Source organism: Aquarana catesbeiana, linkage group LG01 (assembly GCF_042186555.1).
Source record: "Aquarana catesbeiana isolate 2022-GZ linkage group LG01, ASM4218655v1, whole genome shotgun sequence".
Classification (NCBI taxonomy): domain Eukaryota; kingdom Metazoa; phylum Chordata; class Amphibia; order Anura; family Ranidae; genus Aquarana; species Aquarana catesbeiana.
The window spans coordinates 394,828,423-394,845,860 of record NC_133324.1 but is presented as its reverse complement, the minus strand read 5'-3'; the positions used below and the strand labels follow the sequence as shown (position 1 = coordinate 394,845,860).

General features: G+C 39.1%; 1 protein-coding gene across 2 annotated transcripts in view; it reads right to left on the bottom strand.

Annotated features, from left to right (window-relative positions):
• Positions 1 to 14,201, bottom strand: part of TRPM3 (transient receptor potential cation channel subfamily M member 3) — a 579,111-nt gene extending 564,910 nt beyond the window's left edge. For both annotated transcript variants that reach the window (XM_073634544.1, XM_073634551.1), the window contains exon 1: positions 13,704 to 14,201. In XM_073634544.1, the coding sequence (XP_073490645.1) occupies positions 13,704 to 13,793 (90 nt within the window). In that variant the 5' untranslated portion in view covers positions 13,794 to 14,201. The remainder of the gene's footprint in view (positions 1 to 13,703) is intronic.
• Positions 14,202 to 17,438: the final 3,237 nt, after the last annotated feature.

Here is a 17,438-nt window from a genome sequence, read left to right as displayed (position 1 = left end):
TTACTTTATTACATAGCCTTGTACTATTATTTATTTTTATTGTTATATTTGATGCTTTATGTTACATAGTTGCTTCTTACCCTAATATTTATGCTCCCCCTCTTGAGCTTCTATAGTGCATTTTAGGGTATAGAAAATACCGGGACGTGGTTATCAACTTTCCATATGTATTATAATATTATTGTTGGCAGTGCTCCTTTTGGAGGTGTCTTTGCACCCCCAGTAAGCTACCTTCAGATCCCCATTAATATTATGTGGTAAAAATAAAAAACTGCGCTATCAGTTAAAACAGAAGCTGCGGCTCAAGATGGTATACAACATCAACAAAAATAAATAAATAAAAGGAGCTGCGCTAGTAAGTGATTGTCAGTGATCTATATGATACACAGAGTGTATACTGAATACTTTTTCCAATGTATATATAACGTGATAAACTAGTGAAATAATACATAATAAAAATTGATAATAATATAAACAATCTTAGTATAAGCTAAGTATGAGCTATCACTTAACTGTATAAAGTGATACAAATAAATGGTAAGCTATCACTTAAATACATAGAGTGACAAAAAATGAATGAAAAACAAAAAAGTTGTCACTTGTCACTGTCTTTGGGAAATCCTACAATATACCACTATTGAGGAATCACTTTTTTGATATTTTTTATGACACAGTTTTCAGAACTATTCTTACGGCTTTCAGCATTTTTTATGGACTCCTTACACTCAGTCATATGATTTGTTCATACAGTCTGTTTTTTGTTTTTCATTCCTTTTTGTCACTTTATATATTTAAGTGATAGCCTACCATTTATTTGTATCACTTTATACAGTTAAGTGATAGCTCATACTTAGCTTATACTTAGATTGCTTATATTATCAATTTTTAATGTTATGTGGGTATCGGCCGGTAGCCCTTTGGCCTCTGGTGGACCGCTTGTTGCTCTTCCAGTACGTCCTTGTATTTTGTCCTCCGCTCTCTATACCATATTGCAAATTTTAAATACATTTGCTCTATGAGAGCTAGTTCACTTTATTTTCTTCTATTCTTTCTTTTTTCCTACTTCTTTTCCTGAGGTAGTCGCAATCCCATTATATATTGTTAAATCATCTGTTATTCAGTTCCTAACATCATTATTATGGCCCCCTAAATGTTTTGACTTTAAAAGTCCAAGGTCTTAATATACCACATAAATGTACCAAGGCATTTCGCTCTTTTGCTGCAGCCAAAATTCATATTCTTTGTCTATAAGAGACTAATTTTACAGCTCAAGCCACCCCCCAATTTAATCAGTGCCTCTTATCCACAAGTATTTACAACCTTAGCAGCTACTAAACAATGAGGGGTTCTTATAGCTCTCCACCATACAACCCCATTTGTACCAACATCTGAAATTAAAGATTCCGAGGGTTGTTATCTCATATTTACTAGACACAGTTTAGATGTAGCAGTAACCATAGTATCATATTATGCTCCTAATAAACACCCAACCTCTTTTCTTCCCCATCTTTTCCCATTTCATCTATCTATTCTTGATACCCATAAATTAGGTACTATGATTCAAGCCAAGTCCTCTTTCCCTTTTTAGATAAATCCCCAACCCTGTTCCTCTTCCAGTCCTTCTAAACTTTCATTTGAACAACTTCTTTCTAAATATAACTTGTTTGACTCCTGGCGTGAGCTTAACCCAGCTCGCAGATGCTTTACCTATTACTCTCATCCACATAAGTCATTCTCTAGGATTGATCATATTTTCCTAAATTTAGGCATGGCACCAGAAGGCCTTTCCTCGATCATTATACACTTTACCTGGTTTGATCATAGTGCAGCTTGCACTACCATCTCCTCCCTTGTCCCAAAAGCATACAATACATCCTGGTTTATAAACGATTCGATTTTAACTCACCCATCCCATTCATTAGATATCAAGCCCACTCTCACTGACCATTTCACTAATAACACTTCTCCAGATATTTCTACCCTCACTCTTTGGGAAGCCCATAAACCTGTAATACGGGGTGTCCTTATCCGACAGGCATCATTTTGCAAATGTGAGCGCAAACTCCTCCACCAAAAATTAGAAACTGATTTTAATTCTTGTCATAATGCATTTCAAAACTCTCCCTCCCCCTCCACTAAAGCTCAACTTGATAGGGCCTGTTTAGAGTTTGACTTGTTTCTTACCGACTCTGCAGATGAACTTTTATGCATAACACTTCTATTATATGTGTAACACTTCTATTATCTCAAGGTAAACAAACCTGATAACCTATTAGCTCGAACCTTGTGTTCATTGCAAAAACCCACAACATCTGTGCGACTTAAGCTAAATCAAGATAATTATACAAGTAATCCTGTCAAAATTTTACACACCTTTCGCTCAAATCTTGCTAAATTATACTCTTCAAACTATAACTTTGATCACACAGCTGCTGATGTCCTTTTATCTCATATCACACTTCCAACATGGCTATCAAAGCCTAAAAACCCAATAAGCATCCTGGCCCAGATGGGTTTTCAGATTCTTATTACAAGAAGTTTTCTGATATTTTAACTCCTATCCTGACTGAAGCCTTTAATTCGTTGCTGAAGAGACACTCTTTTCATTCAGAATCATTAATGGTTATAATCTCTGTTACCTAAACCTAAATCTGATACAACCTCCTGGACAAATTATCGTCCTATTTAACTCCTTAATCCTGACATAAAACTTTTAGTCAAAATACTAGCAACACGTTTAAATCAGGTGATAGGTGAACTTATTTATTGTGATTAAGTTGGGTCACCCTACGCCAAGCAGGTGACAATGTTCGCAGAGCTTCATTACTTGCTCATGCAACCAAATCTAGAAGTTTACCAACATGTTTTCTTTCTCTCGATATTAAAAAAGCTTTTGACACAGTCTTATGGTCCTATCTTCAGTATACTCTTCAAAAATGGGGGTTTGCACACCATTTCTTGAAGTAGATTTTATCCCTATACGACAAACCAAAAGCATGTATCAAATATCCCGTTTTAAATCTGGCCTATTCCCTATTGGAAGTGGCACCCGTCAAGGATGCCCTCTTTCTCCACTTCTTTTTGCTCTCATCATCGAGCTGCTTGCCCAGTTGATTAGATCAGACTCAAACATTAAAGGTATTGAATTTGGCAGTTGTCATCATAAAGTCTGCCTTTTTGCTGATGATAGCTTCCTCTTTATGACCTCTCTCGATATCACAGTACCTAATCTCCTTTCTATCCTAGACCGTTTTTCACACATTTCAGGTCTGACAGTTAATTACCAAAAATCCACTGCATGCAACATCTACCTATCTCCTGCTGAACTTCAACTTGCTAAAAACTCGCTCCCCTTTGCATGGACACCACATTGACTCACATACCTAGGAATACAACTTACTGCTAAAATAGCCGATTTATATTCAGCTAACTTCCCTCCGTTACTGAAACAGTTTACCGAATTGTTAACACAATGGTCCTCTATTTCCTTATCCTTAATAGGCAAAATTAATGTAATCAAGATGGCTATTTTACCCAAATTATTATACCTTTTTAGAGTCCTGCCCATTTCAGTGCCATCCCATTTCTTATGACTTATTCAGCGTAGAATTACAGCGTTTATCTGGGGCACAGCTAAACTCCATACCTCTAAATCCACTCTTTGTCTTCCACAACAATGTGGAGGCTTAGGTCTCCCCAATATTTCTGCCTATTATCATGCAGCTCACCTTGCACATTTACCTAAATACCATGCGGTAAAGGAAGTTACACTATGGGTAGCAATTGAGTCTGTCAACTGTGACCCTATCTCTGTAGCCAATATGCTATGGTTACAGCCAGTTGATCGTACCTCTATCCGCAATCCTATCACAAAACTCTTTATCAATCTGGCATAGATTTAAAACCACTCTTGGCCTTCAATCGCCCCATATACGACTTCTTTCTTTTATTAAAAACCCTGCCTTTTACCCTGCCTGGATTTCCCCTAATTCCTTTAATGCGTGGAGTGCAGCTAATCTATTTAGATTATATACATTTGTATTCACATCTTCTTTACACTTCTTTCCTACTCTATGTGAAACTTATGGACTTCCCCAATCTAAATTAGTCCCGTTATTTAGAGATTACATTTTTTTTCCAACCATACCTACAATCAGGCACTCTGTTTTCCTAGATGTTGCATTTTGAGCATATATGTAATTATGTCCCACATATCATAGGACTTGTTTTGATTCTTTATAAACAAATTCTAGCTAGTTTTGATACTAACCCCCCTCCATATGTTTCTAAATGGGAACAAGTACTAAACCGCTCATTCGCTGAAACTGAATGGTCCGGTATATGGTTAGCCACTAAATCTGCTTCCAAAAAAAAAAATTTGGAAGGCAGTTTTTGATTTAGCTTCTAAAGTGTTTTAAACTTCCATACAACCTAATTCTGCTATAGCTCTTTTGAATCTAAAACCAGACGGAATTACACAGAGTCAATTTCGCCTTCTTTTACAGCTCTTAACACCCGCACAACAAACCATAGCTACTCAATATCTGATTGTAGTCAAAACCACTCACAGAACCAATAGAGTCCTTGTTCATGCTAAAATGGAAGCCATTGAGCGTGATCAGATATGCAAATTTGAAAAACTTTGGTTACCTTGGGTTAAACACTGTTTAACTCCAGACTTTGATAACACTTTACTGTTGCCATGGTAATAATACTTAATTCATCACCTTTCATTCGGTTGAAGCCGCACTACCTCTATCAAATTTATCCTTTTCTCCCGCTGTGTTTTTTCCCTTTTCTTTACTTCTTCTATTCTCGTACTCCTTTTTCATGACTCTTTCCTTTTTATCAGTACTTATGTGGTACGCACAGGGTTGTTCTCCAGACCCATTGACATGTACTTTTGCTTTACTGATTTGTTAATCACCTTGTTTTTAGTCAGACTGCCAGTCAACGATCTACCTTTCTCTTTCTTTTCAATTATATGACATTTTTGACATTGATGGTCAATTTGATGCTTATATAGTGCGATATTGCATTTTAATTTTTATTAGTCTCTTTCCAATTGAAGTCATTCATTTGATACCCTTTAAATTTGTACCACAATCTTTGTAAAAGTCAGATTGTTCTCCTTTATTTTATTGAAAACAATAAACAAATTTAAGAAGGAAAAGCAGTAATGTAAAACATAAAGTAGGTTGAATAGTGTAATGCTCTGGTTGAAAACCTGCAGTTTATTTAAAACTTGATTCCAGTAAAAAAAAAAAGAGTGGGTAGGAGTAAAAACTTCTGTCAAGCTTTTATTTTGGTCTGAGCTCTCTACTTGTTACAATATCACTAGGGAAAGAAATGAGAGGGTGCTGGAGTCACTGGAGCATATATACACAGGGAAAATACAAATACTCACTATTCTACTAAATAAGCTTTTGTTGCTGTCTCTGATTCCATCTGTTGATAATGCTGAAACAGTACTAATACAATGAATAAGTAGTAAAAGTATACAGTGGGGACAGAAAGTATTCAGACCCCCTTAAATGTTTCACTCTTTGTTATATTGCAGCCATTTGCTAAAATCATTTAAGTTAATTTTTCCCTCATTATTGTACACACAGCACCCCATATTGACAGAAAAACACAGAATTGTTGACATTTTTGCAGATTTATTAAAAAATAAAAACTCAAATATCACATGGTCCTAAGTATTCAGACCCTTTGCTGTGACACTCATATATTTAACTCAGGTGCTGTCCATTTCTTCTGATCATCCTGGAGATGGTTCTACACCTTCATTTGAGTCCAGCTGTGTTTGATTATACTGATTGGACTTGATTAGGAAAGCCACACACCTGTCTATATAAGACCTTACAGCTCACAGTGCATGTAAGAGCAAATGAGAATCATGAGGTCAAAGGAACTGCCTGAAGAGCTCACAGACAGAATTGTGGCAAGGCACAGATCTGGCCAAGGTTACAAAAAAGTTTCTGCTGCACTTAAGGTTCCTAAGAGCACAGTGGCCTCCATAATCCTTAAATAGAAGACATTTAGGATGACCAGAACCCTTCCTAGAGCTGGCCATCCGGCCAAACTGAGCTATCGGGGAAGAAGAGCCTTGGTGAGAGAGGTAAAGAAGAACCCAAAGATCACTGTGGCTGAGCTCCAGAGATGCAGTCGGGAGATGGGAGAAAGTTGTAGAAAGTCAACCATCACTGCAGCCCTCCACCAGTCGGGGCTTTATGGCAGAGTAGCCCGACGGAAGCCTCTCCCCAGTGCAAGACACATGAAAGCCTGCATGGAGTTTGCTAAAAAACACCTGAAGGACTCCAAGATGGTGAGAAATAAGATTCTTTGGTCTAATGAGACCAAGATAGAACTTTTTGGCCTTAATTCTAAGCGGTATGTGTGGAGAAAACCAGGCACTGCTCATCACCTGTCCAATACAGTCCCAACAGTGAAGAATGGTGGTGGCAGCATCATGCTGTGGGGGGTGTTTTTCAGCTGCAGGGACAGGACAACTGGTTACAATCGAGGGAAAGATGAATGCGGCCAAGTACAGGGATATCCTGGACAAAAACCTTCTCCAGAGTGCTCAGGACCTCAGACTGGGCCGAAGGTTTACCTTCCAACAAGACAATGACCCTAAACACACAGCTAAAATAACGAAGGAGTGGCTTCACAACAACTCCGTGACTGTTCTTGAATGGCCCAGCCAGAGCCCTGACTTAGACCCAATTGAGCATCTCTAGAGAGACCTAAAAATGGATGTCCACCAACATTAACCATCCAACCTGACAGAACTGGAGAGGATCTGCAAGGAGGAATGGCAGAGGATCCCCAAATCCAGGTGTGAAAAACTTGTTGCATCTTTCCCAAAAAGACTCATGGCTGTATTAGATCAAAAGGGTGCTTCTACTAAATACTGAGCAAAGAGTCTGAATACTTAGGACCATGTGATATTTCAGTTTTTCTTTTTTAATAAATCTGCAAAAATGTCAACAATTCTATGTTTTTCTGTCAATATGGGGTGCTGTGTGTACATTTGATTTTACATAAATGTACACAATGTACATAAATGATTTTAGCAAATGGCTGCAATATAACAAAGAGTGAAAAATGTAAGGGGGTCTGAATACTTTCCATCCCCACTGTAGGAATACTGGACTTTAATTAAAGGGTAAGTCCACACAAAACTGATTTTAGTTATAGATGGAGCTAGATGTCTTCTTGCTTCCTCTATGGCTTACATATTCCAACAGCAAGATCCCCTTGCCCTAATTCTAGACTTCCTTTATACTTGGTTTCCATCCTTTTTTGCATATTCTAGCTCCTCTTGTTGCATTCTTTATACAAAAAATTAATCCAACAGGTAGAGTGGAAACTTCTAAGTGGTAAAATAAAAAGCAAAGGGAACCATAAAAAAAATGCGAGCTATACAGAAAGATACCTTATGTAACTTACCCACTCACTAGATGAGATTTGAAGTGGGGCTCTATGGCCAAAACACATTACATACAGAAATAAGGCAGACAATAAAGACTGCCCAAAGGACCATAAACATGAGCCACTGGGGTATAGTGACAAATTCAAGACCTGGGTCAGGATGCAAAATTACAAAAATCTTTTGGAAGCACAAAGAATACAAATTAAACTTGAGTATAAATAGGAACCGCCCACCATACCCTTAAAAAGAGACAACACTGTCTTCAAAAAAACAAAAAGCAAAAAAAGTGTGCGCCAGACGCCACACTCACTTACCTACAGTCCAGTCATTCCAATTATATATCATAATCCATATAAAATATTAGGAGGCTGTGGATAGATTGTTCTACTTCTGGGATATCAAACAGGTACTGCAGCAGGGTGTGCTTTTAGAATCACCTCCACTATAGCTGTCTGCCGCGGCCAGTGTACCTCCGCTGTGCTCAAAATGTGTCCGCCTACTCATATGGGAGTTAGGCATCCCGCGTGCTTCCGGGTCGGTGAAAGGTGTGAGTTTCTAGCTGGCAGAAAAGTTCTGTGACTGGGCTGTTTGCAGTAGAACCCCACAGAAGTCTATGGTGTTCTACTGTGCCTTTGTTGGATATAGGATCCAGGCTTGGCATTTAATGACAGTGATGCTGATCCCACAGATACCAGTAAATTAGCTCCTGTCACAGAAAGTCTCCCAACACTAATAATGTATTTGCAACTCTTTAGCAGATGTAACATATGGGAGTCACAGATAAGTTATAAATGATAGGGGACTTCCTATGCTGGAAGCTGACTGGTAGTCTTTGTGAAGATCACTGCATGTTAGAGAAGATCAGCAGCATTGTATGCCAGGTCTGTTCTGGGGGTAGTGTAGAGTTATTGAGAGAACCCAAAATGGAGCCAGTACCTGACAAATGCACAAGAGAGGCAAGAAGATGATGCCAATGTGTAGCTACCGCACATGTTGACATTTAGATGTAGACCAGCTCCATCCACAACAGCCAAACCCAGCACGCAGAACATCTACAGTGGTCTCTGCAGCAGGAGTGCTGTGGTGGGTCATGGCTTTCTAGTTTTTTACCCTTTTCATCACCACCCCTGCAACCAACCCCCTGATGTCCACTATGCCAGCACCCTCCCTCCTTTCCAGTGTGCCTGTTCCCACTTTCTTACCACTGTGCCCTAAACCATTCTACCACTGTGCCTTAACTCCCCTTCCTGCACCTTCACTTTGGCTGACTTCCATCCTCTCCCCCTCCGTTTCACAAAATACGTACACTAACCCCCGCTCTCACCACTGCGACTGACCCCTATTCCTCCCCCCAATCCCACATGCCCTCACTTCCCTCATCACTTCACCAATGTCCTCCTCTGTGCTAACTGACACTGAATTGACACGTCTCACAACAATGTCTATTTATACTTCCAATTACTTGCTACATAGCATGCTTCTAGAGACATAATTTGTAAAAAGATGATTGAGCTGGAATTTTTACAAGATTTAAATGTAGACAATCTACTACAGTGCTGCTAAATTTAGTGGTATGTTCATAAATACATTTGCATCAGCAATTGTAAACTTAAAATTAATTTAGATTTATCCTTTGGTCATGCCAGTTGTGTTGTTTACTGGCAATTAATGATTTTTAGACCTGTTTTATACAGTATCTCACAAAAGTGAGTACACCCCTTACATTTTTCTAAATACTTTATTATATCTTTTCATGGGACAACACTGAACAAATGACACTTTGCTACAATGTAAAGTAGTGAGTGTACAGCTTGTATAACAGTGTAAGATTGCTGTCCCCTCAAAATAACTCATCACACAGCCATTAATTTCTAATCCGCTGGCAAGAAAAGTGAGTACACCCCTAAGTGAAAATGTCCAAGTTGGGCCCAATTAGCCATTTTTCCTCCCTGGAGTCATGTGACTCATTAGTATTACAAGGTCTCAGGTGTGAATGGGGAGCAGGTGTGTTAAATTTGGTGTTGTCGCTCTCACTCTCTCATACCGGTCACTGGAAGTTCAACATGGCACCTCATGGCAAAGAACTCTCTGAGGATCTAAAAAAAAGAATTGTTGCTCTACATAAGGATGGCTTAGGCTATAAGAAGATTGCCAAGACCCTGAAACTCAGCTGCAACATGGTGGCCAAGACCATAAAGCGGTTTAACAGAACAGGTTCCACTCAGAACAGACCTCGTCATCATATCCAGTGATTGTCTTTGGGAAATAGATGTATGAGTGCTGCCAGCATTGCTGCAGAGGTTGAAGGGGTGAGGGGGTCAGCCTGTCAGTGCTTAGACCATACGCCGCACACTGCATCAAATTGGTCTGCATGGTTGTCGTCCCAGAAGGAAGCCTCTTCTAAAGATGATGCACAAGAAAGCCTGCAAACAGTTTGCTGAAAACAAGCATACTAAGGACATAGATTACTGGAACCACGTCCTGTGATCTGATGAGACCAAGATAAACTTATTTGGTTCAGATGGTGTCAATCATGTGTGGTGGCAACCAGGTGAGGAGTACAAAGACAAGTGTGTCTTGCCTACAGTCAAGCATGGTGGTGGGAGTGTCATGTTCTGGGGCTCCATGAGTACTGCCGGCACTGGGGAGCTACAGTTCATTGAGGGAACCATGAATGCCAACATGTACTGTGACGTACTGAAGCAGAGCATGATCCCCTCACTTCAGAGACTGGGCCGCAGGGCAGTATTCCACCATGATAAGGACCCCAAACACACCTCCAAGACGACCACTGCCTTGCTAAAGAAGCTGAGGGTAAAGGTGATGGACTGGCCAAGCATGTCTCCAGACCTAAACCCTATTGAGCATCTGTGGGGCATCCTCAAACAGAAGGTGGAGGAGAGCAAGGTCTCTAACATCCACCAGCTCTGTGATGTCGTCATGGAGGAGTGGAAGAGGACTCCAGTGGCAATCTGTGAAGCTCTGGTGAACTCCATGCCCAAGAGGGTTAAGGCAGTGCTGGAAAATAATGGTGGCCACACAAGATATTGATGCTTTGGACCCAATTTGGACATTTTCACTTAGGGGTGTACTCACTTTTGTTGCCAGCGGTTTAGACATTAATGGCTGTATGTTGAGTTATTTTGAGGGGACAGCAAATTTACACTGTTATACAAGCTGTACACTCACTACTTTACATTGTAGTAAAGTGTAATTTCTTCAGTGTTGCCACATGAAGAGATATAATAAAATATTTAGAAAAATGTGAGGGGTGTACTCACTTTTGTGAGATACTGTATGTGTGGTAAAATTTAGCTTTGGATGTCCATCTAAATAAGCCAGACCAAAACAAGTACTACCCACATACTGATACTGTTAGTTCACCTTTACCAAAAAACTGTCTTTGAAGATAAGGGGCATCTATAGATAAAAACAAACTGTGCGCCTTTGACTAAAATTGAAAAATGCCCTTGTTATAAGTGTAGTCCATTTACATATCTCATGAAGCCTGACGTGAAAACTCCAAGGACATTGCTAGGATCTTGTTAAGCGAGGTCTAGCTATTACTGTTCACCTGTACTATCACAGGAGTGAGCTCTCTGACGCTAAGCTCAGAGCTACTGTATCAGGGGAGAGAAAGCACATGTGAGGAGGTTTGAGTCAGAGAAACAGCTCACTCCAGTGATGGTGAAGGTGAACAGTAATAGCTAGGTTGCACTTAGCAACATTCTAGCAACATTCTGTGAGTTTTCAGGTCAGGCTTCATGAGGTATGTAAATGGCCAATACCAAGTGCATTGTTAAATTTTGGTCAACAGGTTGTTTTCATCCACAGACATCCCTTATTTGCATAGGCAGTTTTTTGATAAAGGTAAATTATGACTTTAAGGAACATGTGCATTGATAGACCTTATGGGCATGTGCCTTAGGTCTGCTGCCAGTTTCCCCAAACCTAGTAAGTCCCAGACAGAATACAGGCACTAGTAGAGGTCGAGTAATCTCCAGCCAGCTTTGACAATCACAACTGACTACTAATGTAAGGGGGCACTACTCTGACCACCAATGTAAGGAAGTATTTTATCACTAGCCAACAAAATACTGAGGTACTTATGCATTGACCACCAAGGTAAGAAAGCACTTCTCCACTGACCACCAACACTTGTTCCAGGTCAACATTATGCAACACAGTTGGTCAGGGTACCTACCACTTACAAATAGCCCCTTACCTAAGCTTTAAACCTTCAGCCCTAAAAATATTTCTCTACTTTATCCATTCCAAAAGGTATCAACATCATACCAAAAAAGAACCAAACAGCCAAGAAAAAAACAATCTGTCCATGGCAGACCTTGTCATCTTCCAACAGGTTCTGTATATGCTTTGTTAATGTCAAGCTGTTCAAACACAAATGCAAAATTTGCTTCTGCTGATGACTGCAGTTGCAGAAAATGCACAACCATACACAGCCTATAAACCATGGGTGGTCTTCATATAGTAGCATGCCACAATGCAAAATATAGCTCCAGAAAGGATAGTGAAGTCAACCAGAGAGTTAAAGCATTTCTAACTGTATCACTTTGTAAAACATTACATAAAAAAACTGATGATGACAAGCTATAATCTTCTCCCAAGTCTGAACAAGTTAATAAACTTTAATATAATAGGTTATAGCAAATAAATATAAAACCTGTTACGTAATGACTTCATTTCAAGTCTTCTTATAGCAAATAGTAATCATTCTCTTCATGATTATAATGTATGCTGCTTTCTCTCCACTTCCAGTGACAGATGTTTTACACATATTAGAAAGCAGACTCCACAGGATAACACTCAGAGAGGTGAGACTTCCAAGTTAACCTGTTTATTAAAGGTTCAGTGCTCATTAGTAAATAGGTGACAATGCAATCCTATTGACCAAAAACTATAATTCTATATATTTTCATATTGCTTATTTAGGGAATGTCTTTACTACTCTATTTCAGCTTACATGTCATCATTTTTTCCACTCTTAATTCCTCAGCGTGATCACGTCCCCTGGAATAGCCTCTTGTCATTACTGCGCTGACATCTGTCAGAGACCTGGCATACTCTAAGTTTGTCTGGCTGCTGTTCTGAAGATCTGAGGCTTATCAGAAAACATCTCATGAAGACCTGCCCCTCTATAGCACTGATAGAAATTCCTATATCATTAGAAATACCAGCCAGGCATATCGATCTACTGTAAAAAGCACTACACACTAAATTGAATGATTTATACCTAATGTGTCAGATGTTAAACAGAAACATTATTATACATTGACAGCACAGAAAAATGTTAAATGGGTCACTAGCTGCAAGGAGTATTGTCATATGCTGTGTTCTTATTACAAACGTTTCATACCCTTTATTTACACATATTCTTTAATGAAAAGTTTTAAATCATTTTTTTGTTGTTTGTTTCACCCTGATTATCATTTTTTGTGGCTTTGTGCTAGAATAAACTATTTTTATAACAGACTTCCATTTTCTAGCATCGTTAAATATTTAATGACATGCAAGTTTGTGGTACGCAGGCACAGCATTATGTTCTGTTTCAAATGGAATTGGGTCTTGACAGTAAGATGTATTACACCACAATTCTAAGGCTGGTGAAAAACAAAGATGAAATGAAATGGTTTCACTGGCATGGTCTATGGCTTTTATTGTCACCTTTGCTTCTGTGTAATAAAATATACTTTTCATCAATTTCCATTATTTTTCCATATGTCATACAAGATTAACTCTTAGAATAAGTAGTAACCCTTTAGGTACTGGAGGAAATATCACACATCTGATGCTCTCTGGTCTCCCGGGGTGATACAGTGACCTAAGAAATAAGCGTTATATCAAGCGTGACAGTCTTTTGTTCTCTGAAAATGGATCTTCTAACTATCCCTCTGTGACATATGTCCCAAAGCAATAAGGAAATACTTCTGGTTTTCAAATCATTTAGCTGCAGCTTTAGACTTGGATTAATCAGAGATCTAAATACATTGCTTCTATGACTCAGGGAGAGCAGCTATCAGATAGAAACACAAGAGCATTGTTCTCTCTTTTACACCAGTTTTAACCCTACTTGCAAATGCCCAAACTGACGGAAAAGCAAATTATTGGCTACATTCCTACAGACACACAGTAGCCTGTCATGCTGAAGAAGAGAAATAAAGTTAACACAAGACAGAGTAAAAGCAGTTATATGGTAATATTTTGATTGCTCATAACGACTGTCAGCAGTATGGAGCATTCATACCTTTAGAAGTCTAACAGAAGGTAGAAAGGCAGCATGGCACAGCTTCCGAATGGTCCAGTTTAGAGGCCGGGGTGCATCAGTCTGACTCATGACCCTTTGTAATATTCCACTGGGAAAATAAACCTTAAGAGATATCTAGAGAAGAACAAAAGAGCCCTTGCGATTCTGACATCCCATGCTCATCAACATGTCCATTCCAGCTTTGTAGCAATTCCGTGCAGTTGATGCTCCCTGGAACTTGGAAGGCTGGAAAAGTGGATTTTCTTTAGCTCCTGATCCTCCTTAAAAAAAAAAATCAACCTCCTTTCTTTAAGCAGCAGTGCTCATGCATACCAAATGTGCTTGAATGGTTCCAATCAGTCTGCTGCTCAGGGGAGGGTTGCACTCTTTTAGAGGAGAGGGGTAGCCTGCATAAAAAAAGGAATCTACCTTTCTCCATCTCCTGTGTCTCTCCTTCACCCCCCTCCTCCTCTCCTTCACTGTTTCCAGTTACACATGCTGTTTCTTCCACTACACACACATGCCATTTATTCTGACTGCATTAAACTCTGTCTGGCAAGCTCTTTATTTGTTTTTATATCTCTACTTGTTTCACAGTGTGAAATGGCTAATTCCCATTAAGGCTATAAAATGGGCTATGTATTGCATCTCATTAAGCTACTGAACCTCTGCAAATATCACATGGATGAATCATAGCCATCAAGACTAGATGCCTACTCATCAGCATTCTATCTATCTATCTATCTATCTATCTATCTATCTATCTATCTATCTATCTATCTATCTATCTATCTATCTATCTATCTATCATATAAGCTGTGACATTTATCCCTGAAAATAAGCACAGATCTGCCTTGTATTAATTCATGTTTCGCATTGATTCTGAGTTGCTGTCATGATAATGTATTATGTATAAGGGTTTCCTCATTAATGTATAGCCTATATTTAAATGTAAAATTTAAAAGATTCCCATATGTTACATAATTGTCTATTTACACCTAGCTGACAGGCATATGGTTATGTTTTAAAATAACTGCCTGCCAGCACAGAAAAGATCAAGTATAATCTACTTAATAGGTAACAGTAAGAGCCCATGTGTGTCTATTAGAAAGGCAGCATATGTGTGCCATGAATATGTATTTGCTTACAGACAACTATATGTATACAGTGTGTATATATATATATATATATATATATATTTGTATTTATATAAACCCCAACAGGTACCATGTTGCATTTCTTCCCTGACAGCAATTACCATAGTGAGACAATAATATTATATGGATGCAGTAGTAATTTGGTGCTATTGTCAACACATTATGCAACTTGCAAAGGTTTTTGATGGATTCATAAGCCATCCTTGAATGCTGAATTTATGTCTGTCCCAAAGGTGTTTCACAACATTCCATGAAATTATCATTATGTGGGAAAGGGCAGAGTTTGAGATGCAACAGGCTAAACAATTAATTAATTAATTAATTAATTAACAATCCAGTTCTAACGTTCATTAGCCCATTGAAAATTGTTATCTATGATCTTTGTAAAAAAACAAAAAAAAAAACCAAAACAGGAAAGTTATTCTGGCGGTGTTCCTCTGTTATACTGCAGTGCAATGCTTTGTACATTCCAGTATTGGACATTGTATGTCACAATTTCTTTGGGATGTTCATGTTGTGAGCAGAATAAATGCTTGATCAGTTTCCTGATGTTCATTTATCATCCAATCAGCAGTCTGGGGCTGTTTTCTTTACCATGTTGTGCTATTGCTGCCAAGTAGGTTTAGGACCTAGCGATGCAGCCTGGCAGGATTACATGGATGATATGTCTGGATAAACAGAATTAGAAATTCTTTGGCTGGTAAAAATGTTCAAATGAACTATTTATCCCCTTGTGCAGCCCACCTGGGAAAATATTTACTTTTCTCCTGCTTAAAGGGAACTTGCCTCCTACAAGGTCCTGAATGCTCATTTTCATACTGCACATGCGCTCCATGGGCCCATTCATTCCTATGGGTAAGTTGTACTTTGTAGAACTACTGTAGACATACTCATGGTGGACCAAAAGTTAGTATATTGTAGTATTTATTCATTTTGAATGCCACCCCATCACACAGCCAAAAAAGCACTTCTGTTAGAATGATTTACTGAGCACCACAATGTATGCTATGCTGAAAAAAATGAAGGACCTAAAATGAATGCCTTAGGGTGCATTACAGCCCATTCATTTTGAATGAGCTGCATAACGCCACTTGATGCAACACGCCTAAATGCACAAACATGCACATGCTGCAGCACACTGCATTCATGTGTTAATAGATCATCAGTCTGATTAGACAGGGTAGGCTTGAAGTGGGTGTATATATAATTAAAAAGTAGAGATTTGCATTGCTAAAGGGAGAATTTTAATATACAGTGTATCTACCTTTTACCTTGAGATCCACCTGAGAAGAAGTAATATACTTGCTGTCAAGTGGCTGTGCATATAGCCTGTAGCCTCAAAACATATACGGTATATATACATGCAGCGTGAGAACATCTAAAGCTCAGTGTGTTACCTGTTACAATCCTCCTGTAACATCTCCTTTAGGTTCACTAAAGCATGGTCGTGCAAGAGACTTCCTGATTACATACAAACTAATTTGATAGTTTAGCAAGGTCCTCATATTCCATACTGTAGGTTTGGCAAATGTGATTAGTATGAAATTTGGAGTGAGATTTTGTGATGATTCTGCTGTATTGCTCACTGTTCTCGGGAGGGCCGGCTGGAGAGGAAGCAGCACCTTAGGACCTAGAAAGATCTGTCCTTTTCTCTATCTCTTACTAGTCATCAGATCACTAGTCATCGGGGTGCAGCTCTGACAAGAGCATAACTGGGAATTTCTGCAATTCAATGGGCTTGAGATTGGGGGTGGAGCAAGGGCAGGAATATTGACAGTGCATGCAGATTCCCCTGCTGTGTGCTGCACCAAAATAGATGTATTGGTGGTTTCCGCACCACAGTGAATTGAGTTTAATAGCAGTAGACATAGCATGCTTTGTGGAAATAAAGGACTGACAGTGGTGGAAATAAAGGGCTCCTACTTCCACAGTATCAGTAGAAGAAAGAGGTCATAGAGAAGCTAAGACAGTGACAGCATTGTGACTAGCAATGCCGGTGACAGGGGAGGACATTGCAAATGTAAACAGAGGAGGAGATTGTAATAAAGCTAAGGAGCTGAAGGAAACTATGGTAAGCTCAGAAACCTGACCATCAAACTGGCTCACCAGATTCTCTAGGCAAGATCCAGAGAGTTCCAAAGTACTTACATGAGAAAACAAGGCTCTGTTCCTCTACCAAGATGGCTGCCTCTACACTGAGGGACAGTGCAGAAAAAAGCATGGAAAGCTATTAATGGGGTAAATTATTGCCCCAGGCAGACCACAGGCAATACTGATGATTAGTCCTTTGCCATCAGCCTGCCTTTTTGTGCATAGCTTCCTCATTATAGGTTCTTTTTAACCCAGTGTGGGAAAGTGTCCATGAAAAGTGAAGAAATGTGAAAAAAAGTTGACATTTTAATAATTTTACAGGCCATCTGTTTACTTCAAACAATGTTATCTATATGCGTGAATATTTTAAAAATGTGGTAATGCTACTAGCTCCAGGATCATGTGAGGCAACCGCCAAGTGGTCTAAATTGAGTTACGTTCCCAGGCACATTTGCAGTGCTGGATCCTTGGCTTGTGGTGGGTAGGG